Source organism: Tyto alba, unplaced genomic scaffold (genome assembly GCF_018691265.1).
Source record: "Tyto alba isolate M040663 unplaced genomic scaffold, T.alba_DEE_v4.0 Super-Scaffold_1, whole genome shotgun sequence".
NCBI classification, from domain to species: domain Eukaryota; kingdom Metazoa; phylum Chordata; class Aves; order Strigiformes; family Tytonidae; genus Tyto; species Tyto alba.
This window is the reverse complement of record NW_024881261.1, coordinates 23,729,715-23,745,379: the sequence shown is the minus strand read 5'-3', so window position 1 is coordinate 23,745,379 and position 15,665 is coordinate 23,729,715. Positions and strand designations below refer to the sequence as shown.

General features: G+C 44.8%; 1 protein-coding gene across 1 annotated transcript in view; it reads left to right on the top strand.

Moving 5' to 3' along the window:
- Positions 1 to 14,956, top strand: part of SYNPO2L (synaptopodin 2 like) — a 36,188-nt gene extending 21,232 nt beyond the window's left edge. Inside the window, exon 4 of the mRNA XM_032982127.2 lies at positions 12,618 to 14,956. Coding sequence (XP_032838018.2) covers positions 12,618 to 14,956 — 2,339 coding nt within the window. The remainder of the gene's footprint in view (positions 1 to 12,617) is intronic.
- The last annotated feature ends 709 nt before the right edge of the window (positions 14,957 to 15,665 follow it).

Genomic DNA, 15,665 nt, shown 5'->3' with positions numbered 1-15,665 from the left:
CCTTTGTATTAATTCTTTCTAACTTTTCACTGTCTTTTTTAAGCTACAGATACTTTCTCCCTTTTCCACCTGTCCCTGCACCTCAGGCAAACAGAACTGCAGGTATAGTATTTCTAGATGAGTATCTAGAAACATCAAATTTCTAGATGAATAATTGAAATCCCTGTGCAAGAACAGAGATACATAGTAACTCTTCTGCACACCACCATGAATAGCAACTGACACTCTTCACAACTCTATTGCCGGGTAAGGATCTCAGTAAGACTGCTATTGCCTGTCAGCTCTTGGGTTATCTCAAACATAAGATTTGTAGCTCTGCTCTTTATTTCCTCTCTAGAACTTCTGTAGACCCTAGTCCTCACTGCATGCTTTCCAGAGCTCTGAGCTTTCCAGATCATAGGCAAGTTCATTCAGCACCCGCTGCCTTCCCTTTTCTGTATGACTCCCTTTCATTTCTGATGTTAGCAAATCTGATCTGGGCTGACTATACTGTCCTCAAGATCATCAATGAAACTAGAAAATGCTTCTCATATTCCCCTACCATCTTTCCTAGTCTCATCATGATGGGTGATCAGTCTTTATGCTCTGATTGTTACCAATTCATCTGATTGACATTTCTCCAATACATGTACTTTTTTGCATCAGCTCCTGACAACTGCAGCTGCTCTCCCGTTGCTAAGGGGATACAGATCCCATAGCAGTTGTCAGAGGTGACACTGCTGTCTGAAATCCGCTTTGCATCGCAGAACACAGCAGCAAATGGAGCTCACTTATTTACACTAGGCAAGAATTTGACTCCAGGAGCAGAATACAGTGTGGTGGCAAGTACCAACAGCCCAAGATGAGGATTTGGAAGTGGATGGGGTGGAGAAAAATAAGCACAGGGAAGAGCGGGCAGCAGCTGATGGAGCCACCTCACAATGACCTGCATGTTGTCCAGCTGCTGAGCTGTGTCTCCTTCCCCAGCAAAGACACAAGGTCTTAGAGCTCCTTACAGAGGCAACAGCCCTTGCAGTGAGGTTCAGGCCTGTCTCTTTCCAAATTTTCTGCCCTTTTTGCACATTGGTATTGGCTTGTTTTTTCCAACCTGTGGGATAAGCACATACATCATCCCAGCCCTCCACAGGATGTATGACTTGGACATGCCAGCCTAAAAACCACTCAGAGCATTGCTGATGCAGACTTGTGCGGCAGTGTGGGAGCCACACACCATCCGGATGTGGGGAACCTGCCCTACAAGTAATAGGACTTCAGTCTTCATTGTTTCCCAGTGGCTACTGTGCACCCTGGTCTTTTTCTCAGTGGGGCAAGAGAACAGCCAGCAAACAGGCACTCTTTGCTGTACTTTAAATCAACTACAGGAGAACATTCATACTTGTGAATATCCAATATTTGCCTTATCTGAGGAAAAAAAAAGTGCAAATTTGTTCCATTTCCACTAAAACTGTAACTTGTTCTCTTTAAAGAGGTGATTAATCCCTGAGGAAACTGGGGATCTTTAGGGCCTCAGTTCAACATCACTGTAAAGGGCCAAGCCCCATACCTTCCTGAGATGATTTCTGTGCTGCTTGGACAGTACGGAAGGAAAAGAAGAAATAACAAGACAAAAAATACAAGTAAAAAATCTGAATTAGTTTCAGGAGGTTAGCAGAGAGCAGGAGCTTGTGGCAAGGAGAATCAGACTATAGTTGTCACAAGTAATCGCTAGTGAGGTTCTCTGGTTCCCCATAACTCCTGCAGTGTCCTCCTCTGCTCATCCCACCCTCAGAGGCTTGGGATCCACCTGTAGCCAGGGCTGCTTCTCCTCAGCTACCTGTGCTCTCTAAGGTGCACTGTATTTTCACCCCCATCCTAAATCATCTCCCAGGGACAATGGGCTCAGGCTTTCTCACAACTGGAAATACCAATTGCTAGCAGAAGACAGGCGTACCAGGACAGCAGCCTAGTCCTAACTTGCTATCACACTATAGGAATTTGTGTCAGTGCAAGAAGTGCTTCAAAATATCTCAATTTAAACTTATCCACTGGACTATTTTTAGTTCCTAGGACTGAAGAGCTTCTCCATGTATGGTAGGGGAAGGAAGGGAAAAATGGGTGGGGAAATTTCCTCCTGTGCTTTATATGGGCCTGACTGCCTGTGCAGAGTCATCAAAGTTACTACATTCCATATCAGAAAAGGAAATCCTTCTTGTTTAAAGCGGATGTAGAGCAGCATCTCTTGACGAGATAGGATGCCTATAAATAAGTGGCATATTCATCGGAGGTTACCTCTTCTAAGAGTGACTGCAGTCACATTTCTATTCAGAAAGGGTGAGTGCAGCGAGCCATCTATTAGCCTATTACAACTGGTATAGGCCACAGGAGCTGTGAACAAGACAAAGCACCTGAATAGCAGTTTGAACTTACTGCACCATGTTTTCTACTTGGCTTTCAGCTTTGACAGTTGTGACTCTAATGATCACAGTTACGTGGTGGTTAGGCTAGCTTACTGGTTTTGCCATTCACTGCAGTCTAGAAGATGAAAAGGTTTAGGATAGTAGTCACCTGTCCCCATCCTACCTGCTTTAAAGTAGAATAGAAAAACATTCTGCTCAGACCAGGAGATTAAAATTAATTGCCTGAACTACTGATCTTACAGGAAGTCTGTTCCTAGCACTATGAAGCAATGCTGAATAACCCTTGGCCCTTGCTACTCAGTGAGCAGCCAACCATTAGGAAAACAAGGACAACAGCCTCCATGGTTGAACCACAGATGGAGAGTCTGATCTCACTTCAGCATGCATTAAATGGGGAATTGCCTCCACTAGTGAAATCAATTTACATACACTGGTGTATGCAGTCCAGTTGTACATCTTTGCTTAAGAATATCCCACTTAATAACTAACATTCAGTTTTGAATTCCCTGCAGCTTGGAAGGTGTTTATTAAAGAAGATCACAGTGAGATAAACACTGTGTATCTGGAGTCCTCTTCCTCCAGGTTTAGGCTTGAACATGGCATTTGAGCTTATGCCTTCAGTTTGTGTTCCTCTATTGAAAGCACTGAGGTGACGTATTAACTGTTTGGGCAGAAGACAGAGATTATAAAATACTGTTGTCTGTCTTGGATAGTGTGGATTAATTTTTCCTTCTTTCTTGAGCCATCTCAGAAACTGTCACAAGTAATTGGTCATCTTCCCCAAGTATTCTTACTGGAGACTCCCAGCATTATTCCTTCAGGCATCACTCTTGTTCAGCATTTCAATGCAGATGCTGTGGGTTGCAGCACTAGAATTAAGGCTGATTGATAGAGTTCTGCTCTGCTTCACCTTTGTACCTCACTGCTATCCTGCTACCCCAGAGCCTGACAGAGACATGGATTTATCTGAACATGTGTTAGCTCAAGATAAATCTAGTTGCATATAATATTCTCTCAGAGGGGAAAGATTTTTAGTATTTGAAGATGTTTGGAGGAAAGCTGTATGTGATCCCTGAAATGAAAAGGTATATACTCGCTTTTGTCCTAGTATTTCCACTATATGAGATACCATTTTGAGAATCTTTTTTAAACTATCGGTTACTCAGACATTACTCTCTATGTTATTATTGTCAGCACAGGGACTCTGACTCTGGGTCACAGTTCCTCAGACATGGTCAGAGGTCATTCATCATCCTGCTGCTGGTAAAACAGTGTCAGCAGTTCTCTTCTGAGTTCATACTTCCGTGGTCCTTGCAGAGCCTCAGCTAGTGTTTTTTCAGAATATGCTGCCACACACATTAAGTTAGCATAGCCTGTCCTTGCACATGCACTTCTGGAGTGACTTAGGATGCATAAGGCTGATGGGGAACAATGGGATTAAGCCAAAAGTTTGCCAGTAATTCAGATCTCAAGGTGATCAGAGCAATGATAGTACTCAAACAACTATATCTATAACCCCATGACTGTCTTAGCCAAGCTGATAGTTTCTAGGTTCCAGGATTTTGAGACCTGAGTTGAAAGAAATCATAATGCAATCAGACAATGGGAATCCCTCTCCCCATCCAGTGTGGTTACCATCAGCTCTGAAAGTGATACGGGACTTGCTGACAAGGTTGGGACAAGTCTGCTCAGAGACAACACCGAAATAAGGCAAAGTGATAGTGGTGGTGGAGGGAGAGGCATAAAAGAGTGAGGCATAAAAGGACTTTGACAAGGGGTAATTAAACAACAGAGTCATTGCTCAACAAAAGTGAGAGAAAATTATAGCTAGGAAGGAGAAAACTGTCAACCTGACAAATAATCTTTCTTCAGTTTCACTTAAATCCATTGTAGGAAGGGAGATTGGTTTGGTGTGAAATCTGTACAGCTGCAGTGTCATCAGTGTACTTCCCGCTTATGTTAACCAAGAATCTAGCCCTTTGTATAAAAGAAATAGAGGCAGCAATGGAGACAAGTAGATTCAGCATATATTGACACACTGACTATACTGAAAGGACAAAGCTGAATCATACTCTTTGTAAAGGTGAAATGTAAGGAATTAGTGAAAATTGTATCAGAATGACTCTCCGTCCTTGATAAATACCCTGGAATAATGGGAAGGGACTCAGGGAAAGAGACCAAAAATAGCACCTTTCTTATAGATACAGGCTCTGGGGATAGAAAAAAAAAAAATTAGCTTCAGTTAGGTGAACGAAGTAGTTCTTTTGAGCACACCTTGGGGAAAACAAAATGATCAGTAAAAACAACATGGACTAATAAAAACTAGGAAAAGAGATAGTCTTTAACCTGTTCAGAAAGATAAGACTTTGTGGCTAAAGAAATAAGGTGAACACAGTATATGTTGGCTTCTGTAAGATATCTGATATGGTTCCACATGACTTTTCCAATGAGAGAAATATGGATGAGATAGGACTACTGTAAGGTGACTGCACAATTGACTAAGAATAGAACAGAAAACATAACTATTAATGGCTCATGATGTCAGATTAGCTAACTGGCTAAGATGGTAGTAGTGTTTCACTGGGCTTCTGAGTCTAACAGGACTACCTCTATATTTTCACCCATGGAGCTTTAAACACTAACATATGTCAATCAAATGTCCTCTCCACCTCAATGTTATATGACTGGAGAGGAGACAGATGATTAAAAATCCCAACCCTCCTCTCTTCTGTCAGTGGACCTTGTCCTCTGGCTGCATCTAGACAGAACAGACGGGTACCCCATTGCCCTGAAACTGCTACTATTCAGAACTGGGACCTGGCTGTGACACCTTGCATCTTTTCTCTGGTCTTTCTTCCCATAGAAATCCAGGTGTGTGGGGGACACGGGAGAGGGAGGTGGGTTACCTGGATTGAGGAGCTCAAAAGTGTTCCCAGGTACACCGCTATTGTCTTCCTATCTGCTTTTTCAACTGAAAATTCCTGCTAGTGAAGCTTTTTAAATGCTTTTTGTTTGAGTGTGTTGTACCTAGCAAGCAGTAACAAGAAATAGCAATAATACCATTTTTAATGGATGGCCTGAGGATTCAGCAGATTGCTGTGTATTAATCAGCAGATGACATAAGGCATGGAAGGTATACAGTTGTCTTGTGAAGGGCTGGATTTTTAAAGGTATTAGGAGCTTGACTGACTGCAGAAAATCAATTGTATAACAAGAATATATGGCAAATGCTACAGTATTAATCAAGTCCACAGACCCAGATGGTGAGCATATGCTTGTCTGTATTACTAGAGAGTGGATGCTGGAAACATTGAAGGACAAAGAGAAGATGAATCAGTGGTATCCTGCTGTCAGACATCACGCATTTTTGTGTGCAGCAGAATTAACAGATCCTGGTTTCCTTGTAATTTGTATCTTATTTTTGGTATCATTCTCTGATGTCTAGTAAAATGCAAAGCTGTCTGATGTCTCTCAGACTCAAAATGAGAACTCATAACCTCTCTGTTGTATGTGTTCTTCAGTTTTCAGTGCCTCATTAAAACTGCACTCAGGCTTCCTGCTTCCTATGGTGGGGTTTGTTTCCTCTGTCCAGCCACTTATTTGCATGTAAACTTGTTAGAGTGTTATATCTTTGTGACTTCAGTCTCTTAAAATTAGCAAATGGGCTCAAAAGCTATTAGCATGAAACAGATAAGATTGAAAGACATGCAGCATGAATGCATAAACCTTTCTTAGGAAATCAAGCTAAAACTGCAAAAGACAGATTCACTAGTGCATTCAACAGGTGCTGTCCTGGCAAAAAAAAGCTCTCCTTTGGCAGTCTTGTCACAGAAGACTATGTAGGGAATAGCCAGGGCCCAAGTATGAGCTGTCAGCACAGGAAAGCTGACCATGTGTGCTACCTTTTGCACTGAGGACATGTTTCCATTCAGCTCAGGAAGACAGGCAAACCTTCACTCAACTGAGGGAGATTTTTTTGAGTGAACAAGCTATTCAAGTATCCAACATGATACCATGAGACTAATACCATGCAGCCATGCACGGCAATGTCTCTGCACCCTCTCTGCCTAGCAGAGCTCTTCAATGGCAGTGCAGGAGTCACAGAATGGCTAAGAACAGTCCAAAATCTACAAAATGACTGGGCATGTTTTTTCCCATGTGCTGTCAATTCACCTGCAGAGAAGCTTGGTTTCTATTTTCCTAAAACCAGGAGATTGCAGTGGGTCAGTGTCTCACTGGGAGCTCTTAAAAATCACTAGCCATTTAAGAAGAAATACTGGCTTGACAAGTACTTATCTACATATTTAACCTCAGAGACATGCTTAAGTGCTGCAGACTTGAGTAGAACTGAAGCATTTGCCTGTAGCATCCTAAACTGGAGCTGAAGACATATCTACATTTTATATTATGCACAGATTATGTGATGGAAGTGTGCAAATATCCAAGAATGAGAAGCAAGTTTTCTGTCCTAAGAGTTGCACCACTTCTTTTAAGTAGAAGAATTTATATTCCTCTGCTTTACTGTTTGTAGTTCAAACACTGGTCAAAGCTTGAAAGATTGAAGCTTTCAACAGGGAGATACTTAGAAGGCCAATATAAGCTATCCAAATCTTATTTTGAAAGGACTCCAGGTATGAAAAGCATGCGATGTCTATAGCCTCTAATGACTTACTGAGATATTTGCAATGTTAGCCATGGAAAAAATTACCTTGTCTAACATAAATAGCTGTAAGAACAAAATTCTAGTTGATCTCATCTGAAAAAATAGTAGATAAGTATTTCATCACAGAGGCACAGGATCTTCATCTCTGAAATTAGCAGTGTGCTTATTTTCTATGATAATGGCTTTTCTAGAATTTCGTCTTTGGTAATAAAATTTACCATTGTTTGATTCCTAGTGAACATGAACATTATCTGACACGGTGTAAGCCTGCTTGTTCAGTAGTTTTCCTGAGCATACATTAAAATGCTTTCTTTTAACAAGGCCTGATCTTGAAAAACTTTGTACTTTATGCACTTCTCTTTACTGTAAATAGTAACGTAATTCATTTCACTTCAGTGAAATTTAGTCAAGTTTGTGGAAAAATCTTTGTAGGCTTTACTTAATAGAAATCTTTCCTTTTTATGGATTATTCCAACAGAATTTAGTGGAGACAAAAACTAAGTGGTTTAAAAGTTGACAGAAAGTTTTCTATAGAAATTATTCACTACACCAACAGAATTTATGAGAGTTTTATAACCCTTCCATTTAATCTTTTATGTATTCCATTTGAATGTTCTTAACAGAGGAATTATTTCTGTACTGCAGACCTGTATTTTAATTTCCAACTGCAAACTGTATATATTAGATTCTGCAAGGAGATTCCCAAAGAGACTGCATCCCTATACGTGTAACCACTTGCATTGCTTTTGCTGTAAGAGCCTCTGTATGAGGCATGACATGTCTCTCTTATAGCAACGTTGCCTGTGGAGGTTGTCTTCTTGGCATGCAGTGATGGATAGTGGATTTCAAGAGGCATGCTTGGACCTTCATTTTTCTAGACTCACTAACATTGGAGATGGCCTGCTTGAGTCTTGGGCTACGGTGTGGATAAGGCTGGTACTGCTGGGAGGGAGAATCACAGGGCAGTGTCCCTTGGCCACAGCTCTGGGATTCTCTCACAGGAGCTATTGCTCATGTACAGAAAGAGGCAGTAAGACGAGACCTAGCCAAAGTGTGAGGAGATGCTGAGCAGGCCACAACTGTGGAGATTTGTAGACTCCCAGCACCCTCTGTTCCCTTCCTCCTGTCCAACACAGCCTTCACTGTCAACATCTCATTTTTCAACACCTCAGTGCTGGAGCTCTGAATAATGCTGCCAAAACACCACTCCTTGGCCTCCAAACACTCAGTCGCTCTCCCTGGACACAGTCACACTCTTAAGTGGTGTAGGTAATAGTCTCTGGCATTTTAATTCAACTAAACCACGTCACTGCAGGCACCCAGGATCCTAATGCTCCTCTGTTTAAACATTCCTCAGTCCTGGTGCACAACAGAAATCTATCATGGACTGGTTCTCTCAGACATGGAAGGAAATTGATATACACAAGAAAAGCAAGCCTCTCCTTTCTCTTTTCTTCCTTATGTTTACCTGGAGCTAGGTGCTCTCAGAGGGTTTCAGACAAGAAAAGTTTTCTCCCTCATAGGTGAGTTTTTCTGGCTGTCCATGTTGGACATGAGCACTGTGTTAGTCTCATCTGTATGAAGGGCTCTTTTGCACAAAAATGCTGGACATTGGGGCATTGGAAATACTAACCTGAAGCTTGCACCTTTCTAACCTGAAGCTTGCACCTAAGAAGCAGTTAGAGTATGGAGTATATGTTTTCTTATTTTCAAATATAAAAGAGGAGTTTCTCCTCACAGGGAGTAGAGGGTTGGGGAAAGAAGGAGGGTGTTTAAGCACCAGGTGACAATGTCCATCACACTGCTCAGTGATGAAGCTAAGACGACAAAAATAGACAAAGTGACCTCATGGCTTTCAGCAGCAATGCCTACGAGACAAAAGAGAGGCTTTAAAAGGCTTGTGGAGCAGATAGCAAAGGTCTTGGACACCTCAGAGTTTTGGTTCTGCTCCAAAAGGGAACTGCTTTGCTTCTCTCTTATTGCCTCTCTGTCTGTTTATGGGGAGTTGTGAATTAAACGGGCTTTGTGACATGCCCAGCTCTCCAGGTCTGGACTCTGCCTTCTCAAGCTTGGATCAGCCTTATGCAGGTACAGATGTCTCCTTTTTTCTTTCCTTTTCTTTCCTTTTCTTTCCTTTTCTTTTCTTTTCTTTTCTTTTCTTTTCTTTTCTTTTCTTTTCTTTTCTTTTCTTTTCTTTTCTTTTCTTTTCTTTTCTTTTCTTTTCTTTTCTTTTCTTTTCTTTTCTTTTCTTTTCTTTTCTTTTCTTTTCTTTTCTTTTCTTTTCTTTTCTTTTCTTTTCTTTTCTTTTCTTTTCTTTTCTTTTCTTTTCTTTTCTTTTCTTTTCTTTTCTTTTCTTTTTCTTTTTCTTCCCTCTTCTCTTCTCTTCTCTTCTCTTCTCTTCTCTTCTCTTCTCTTCTCTTCTCTTCTCTTCTCTTCTCTTCTCTTCTCTTCTCTTCTCTTCTCTTCTCTTCTCTTCTCTTCTCTTCTCTTCTCTTCTCTTCTCTTCTCTTCTCTTCTCTTCTCTTCTCTTCTCTTCTCTTCTCTTCTCTTCTCTTCTCTTCTCTTCTCTTCTCTTCTCTTCTCTTCTCTTCTCTTCTCTTCTCTTCTCTTCTCTTCTCTTCTCTTCTCTTCTCTTCTTCTCTTCTCTTCTCTTCTCTTCTCTTCTCTTCTCTTCTCTTCTCTTCTCCGCTCCGCTCCGCTCCGCTCCGCTTCGCTTCTTTTCGCTTCGCTTCGCTTCGCTTCGCTTCCCTTTGCTTCCCTTCTCTTCCCTTTTCTTCCCGTCTCTTCCCTTTTCCTTCTTCACCCATTCTTTTCCTCTCATTTTCATTCTCCTCTCCTCCCTCTATTCTTTTGCCTATTCTGATTTCACTCTTGCTCTTTACCTTCAGCAAGTCATCTCAGAAAGATTTCTCTTTCTCTTTTTTCTTAAACTGTTGTGGGAGATTGTAGATTGAATAGCATGATCATTTTTCCATTGGGAAGATTGGTATAATTAGTTATGCGCTTTAGCCTTTGATGAGGAGGAAAGTAGGGAGAAGAGGGAGGCAAGTAGCAGGTCCCAGAGGGCCTTTACTTTCCAGCTGCTTCAGTGCACAGGGCAGTTCAGAGCAGCTTCCCAGGGAAGTTGCTGAGCCAGGGCCAAGAGTTGGTGGAGGTATAGCCAAGACTGTCTTCTATTATCTTTTCTCTGACAGTATTTGCTAGCCCAGACTCTAGAGTTGAGTGCTTTCCTGGTACTCAGCTGTCAGAAGAGGCTGCATAGACATTCACTTTGGATAGTGCAGCTTCCTAGCTGTTTGCTCCCAATGCCAGAAATCCTCCTGTGAGTCACTCAGGGTCCAGAGTTTACATATTCTGCACTTGACTAAGATTCTGTAGTGCTGCTCTTCCTCCTTGTAAATTTAGAAGCAAAATATGATTGAGGTGAGGTGTAGTAGCTTGTAGCAAGGAGCAGGAAAAAAGTCTCTCTCATTTCCTCCATTGTGAACAACCCCCAGAGACACATGCGTGCAGATTTGTAAGTGTAGTGGACAGACCTTCAGGGACTGTAGATTATTTCCATCATGGAGAGAAGGTCTTTGAGGGCAAGTCTACAACTGCCCTGAAGAGCACTAGGTCTCCACAGAAAATCTGGACACTACTTTGGTCTTGGTTCAGCAAGGCAGAGCAATTCTGTAAGGAAGGTTCTGAGAGAGCCTTCACTTTGCAAGTGCAAATACAAATATTGAGCCATTTTTTCAGCACTGATTTTGCTGTTTCCAGTTTTCTGGATGCAAAGGGGAGGAATGGACTTTGTATCCATGTGAGATGATCTTAAGCCACAGAAGTCCCCTTGCTGAAATCCCAAAGCAGTAGCATGTGCTATGGAATGGTTGCAAACCTCGAGAAGAGTCTTTCCTTGTGTTTATTTTGAGCTTCCTGGAAGGACGACTGCTCTGCAAATTAACACCTTATTTTCAGCATGAGAGAGGGAAGATCTTTCTGCTGTGGTTACACCGGTGCAGTATGGAACGATGACACCTGCCACAACTGTGCAGCCTAGCCAGGTTTTGGGGGACATGTGCAGCCCTCAGGAAAAATAGTATCCTTCTTAGCTAAGCTCCCTGTCCTTACTGCAGGTAACTTTGCCACAGTAGCATGTCCCCATTGAATGAATACTCTGTGATAAAATGGTCAGAAGTGAGATCCTGAGAGGACTGAGCAGCTTTCATCCTCTCTTGAGCTAACACCATCCCTCAGCACTGCCTTCTACCTCTCCTCTCCCTCTCCCTCTCTCTCCTTTCCCCCTCTTTCTCTCACTTTTCCCTCTTCCTCTCCCCTCTCCCTCTCCTTCTCCTCTCTCCCTTCATCAAGGCATAATTCTGTACCTCTTTCTTAAGAATGTCAGGGCTAGACAAGATCCTACACAGTTTTTTGACAAATTATTAGATGCAGGCAGTGAACAGATGTTTCATCTGTACTATTCTGCTGGGGAAAAGACAATGGGAGTAAGGAAAAGGATAAAATGAAAGAAATCATAAATTAGTCTATGGTTTAGGTATGTGGGTTTTTTTCTGTGCAAGGTTAGAGCTGATTTCTGTCACCTGAACACTGATTCAAGGCATGTCTACACTTGAATCTTTTTCACCCCATGCTTTCCCTGCATGCAAGGCAGAGAACACAACGTTCCTCCCTGGGGCTTTACTGACCACTGGGCTGGCAGAGCAGGTGGAAAATTATTATCCCACACTTTCATGCCAGTGTCCCAACAGGTGTTGGCTTTTCCAGGCAAGCCTGTCTAAGTGGATTCCTTCTGGCCTGGCTGATCAGTTGTGGCGGTCTGGGATTCCTGCTCAGGAGTAAATGCTCTTCTTCCTTGCTGGGCATGGGACACAGCCAAGGGACTACAGCAAGGGTGAAAACATGCCTTTTGCTGTTGCAGGGCTCCTGTGGAGAGCAGCAAACAGCCCTATGCACAACGCTGCTGCAAGATATTCTGACTCTGTAGCTGACACTGCAGGGCCCAGAGCAGGAACAGTCAGACTGTACCTGCAGAGCACCTCTCTGATTGTACACATGCATGGGTGCTAACAGTAGCCGTGGCTGCTTCCCAAACTCTCAGGGCCAGAGAGATTACTTACTCCTGGGAATCCTCCATATGGTAGGAGGAAGGTCTACAAAAAGCATGGCTCCACCTTCAGGGTGATAAGTAAATGGTAAAAATTCCCAGGAGCAAGGGCACGCATTATAAAAACAGCCTGGAACTCTTGGTCACATGTTGCAGAAATAGGAAATCCCAGGTCTGACCAGGAAACAGAGACCGGCAGTCAGAGTAGAGGTAGCTCCGGCCCCACACCTTCACAGACTTCTATTGTGTCTGCAGGGAAAGAGAAAACTGCACCTGGGTTTCTATCAGCAGTTCCTAAAGACACTATCAGCAAAGGTAGGAAAGAAAAAGGGCAGGGTGTGACAGTGTGTTTCTTTGTATGGGCACTAGAATACCTATAGCCACATATGTCCATCTTTGCTCACCCAGTCTTTTGATGAACTCTGAGCTTGCATCTTTTTGTCTCTTGCAGAACTCCACCGCCACGAGAGCATCCAAGAGAAGAACGTGAAAGAAGCCAAAACCAAGTGCAGAACCATTGCATCCCTGCTGACAGATGCACCCAACCCCCACTCCAAAGGGGTGTTGATGTTCAAGAAGCGCAGGCAGAGGGCTAAGAAGTATACATTAGTAAGCTTTGGAAGTGTCGACGAAGACCGCTCCTACGAGGAAGAAGACGGAGTTTTTCCAACTAGTGAGTCTGAATTTGATGAGGAAGGTTTCTCTGATGCCCGAAGTCTAACTAATCACTCAGACTGGGACAGCACTTACCTGGACATTGAAAAGTCCAAGTCTGAGTCTAAACAAAAGGAAGAGAAGCAAAAAGGTTTGAGTGAGGCCTCGGGTAAAGGAGCACGATTATTTGAGCAGCAGAGGGAACGGGCTGGGAAGTACACAGTTGAGAAAGTCCCAGTGCAGAAGAGCCCCCAGCTTGCCCCAGCTGCCCAGCCACAGCACAGCACAGTGAACGGAGATATGCCTGTGCCACAGAAGGTAGACAGCGTGCCCCTCAGCATCCACCTGGAAGGTGTGCAAGTGCCCAGCAAGCAGCCAGCCACCCTCCCCACTGAGCTCCTGGCTCCCCCTAGCCCCACTTTCTTTCCACCTCCCCCAAGCACCCCTGACCCTTTCTCTGCAAGCTCAACGAGCATGTTCAACAGGTCAGCACGGCCTTTTACTCCTGGTTTTTCTGGCCAACGCCCAGCAACATCCTCTGTCATCTTCAGGCCATCTGCACCCAAAAAACCTAGTGAAATTCTGGGTGTGCAAAGCACGGTGGTTCCCCCTTTCTCACCTCTGGCTCCAGGAACACCTGCCAATGCATCAGTGACAACACACCGTGGCCCAGTCAGCTCCTCCACATCTCTGTATATTCCTGCACCAGGAAGACCAACACCACCACTGGAGTCAAAGCCAAAAGGAGGAGGAAGTGCTCCAGAGACTAAACCTTCTGCCAGCACTGCCCGGACATCCACCACCTCTATCTTTCTGTCAACTCCCTCAAAGCCAGGAGGGGAGGTGGCCTCCTCAGCATCCCAGCCACGAGTCCCTGGAACAGCCTCTTCTTCTTTGTATATTAGTCCAGCACCATCACAGCACACAATAAGCAGTACCCCCGTGCCAAAGCAGCCTTCTCCTGCTGTCTCACCAGCAATGCCACGACCTCCTTCTGAGCCCTTAACCTCCAGGGAGCAGAGGATTGCTGTGCCGGCTCCCCGTACAGGCATCCTGCAGGAGGCTCGCAGGCGGGGCAACAAGAAACCCATGTTCAGTAAGATTGAAGAGAAGAAGAAGAATTCACCCAACCCTGAACTCCTGTCTCTGGTGCAGAACCTGGATGAGAAGCCGAAAGGTGACCACCCCGGGGCAGGCTTCGAGTCTGGGCCTGAGGAGGACTTCCTCAGCCTGGGTGCTGAGGCCTGCAACTTCATGCAGTCCTCTGGCCGCAAGTTCAAGACCCCACCTCCAGTGGCTCCTAAGCCTCAGCAGCAAGATGCTGGACTGGTAAATGGGTCCCAGGACATGCCTCAGCTTAAAGGCAAGGGGGCAGAGCTCTTTGCCAAACGCCAGAGCCGCATGGACAAATTTGTGGTGGAGACAACACCAAAGCCACAGTCCAAGCCCAGAACCCCCTCTCCTTCCCCTTCTCTACCCTCATCTTGGAAATATTCACCCAACATCCGGGCTCCCCCTCCAATAGCTTACAACCCAATGCATTCCCCTTTCTATCCCCTGGCAGCCAGCAGATCTCAGGCTAGCAAAGCAGAGAGCAAAGTGAAAAAGGCACCTGGCCAGAAATCAGGGATCAAGGTCATTGATGTAATGCGCCATCAGCCCTATCAATTAAAGTCAGCCATGTTCTGTTTTGGGGATCCTCCAAGCCCCAGCGTTCAGGAGTCTCCTGGTCAGCCAGCCCCGCAGGCTAGCTCGTCCTTCATGGCAGCCAAGCAGGTCCCTGTGAAAACAGCCAAGACCCAGGAGATTCGTCGCTTCTCCACTCCGGCTCCCATGCCAGCCTCAAGCAGCCTGGCACCCACAGTGCTTGTCCCCCGCTCGGCCACCACGTTGGATGAGCCAGTGTGGAGAACAGAAATGGCCTCTTCTGCCCCTGCTACACCGGCACCCTTTCAGGTGGAGCTCAGCCAGTCCCCTAAACCATACCAGAGCTCCCCAGAGCCTGGTCAGGTGGGCCAGGGGCCTTCTCCAAACCCAGCCTCAGCCTCTCGATTTCAGGTGGCCAGGCCCAAATTCTCAGCGGCAAGAACAGGAATGCAGGCCAATGTGTGGAGGCCAAGCTTTGGCCATCACTGAGGCAGGCACCCCTCCCATCCCGTTCATGGCGCCGCAGAGATAGTGCTCATGTTGCCTTTCATGTCAGCTCAGTACATTGGGATGAGTAACATAAAATTAAGAAAAGAGAAAAAAAATATTATCCCCTTCTGCACCACCCTCTCCCCCAAACTCCCCTTGATCTCAGATGGGCAGCTTCATGGGCAGGGCTTACTGGCTGTGGCTACAATAGGAGGAGGAATGTGGAGAGAGGGCATGTGTGTGGTACACAGAGACTGGGAACTTGCACACAGCAGGAAAACCCACTGCTGGAGGGTGTGAATGGCAGAGGTTGTCTCACATGTAGGTGGTAGTATTTTTCCTTTTCCAAGGGTTTTCGAGTCACCCCTGAATGGCCAGAGACCAGGGGACAGGAGCTTTCCAGGAAGAAAGGGTCAGAGGTGGAATTACAGTACAGAAGCCCTAGCTAGCGTTTTTTCTCTGAGCTTCTCAGTCTGTACACACACACCTCTGTGTGCACACACGCACACAGCAACACTCAGCAGGAAGTGAAAGTAGAGATGGGACTTGGCCTTAGACACTTCTCCCAGACACCCCTCCGGAGAGGCATGGGAAAGGAGGTGAGAGAGCAGAGCGAGCAGTGTGCCTTGTGCAGGAGGGTGGACATATGTGCCTGTTCCTCCTGCCACCAGGGCTGAGGGTAAATGGGAGAGTCATCCTAACTGGTGCT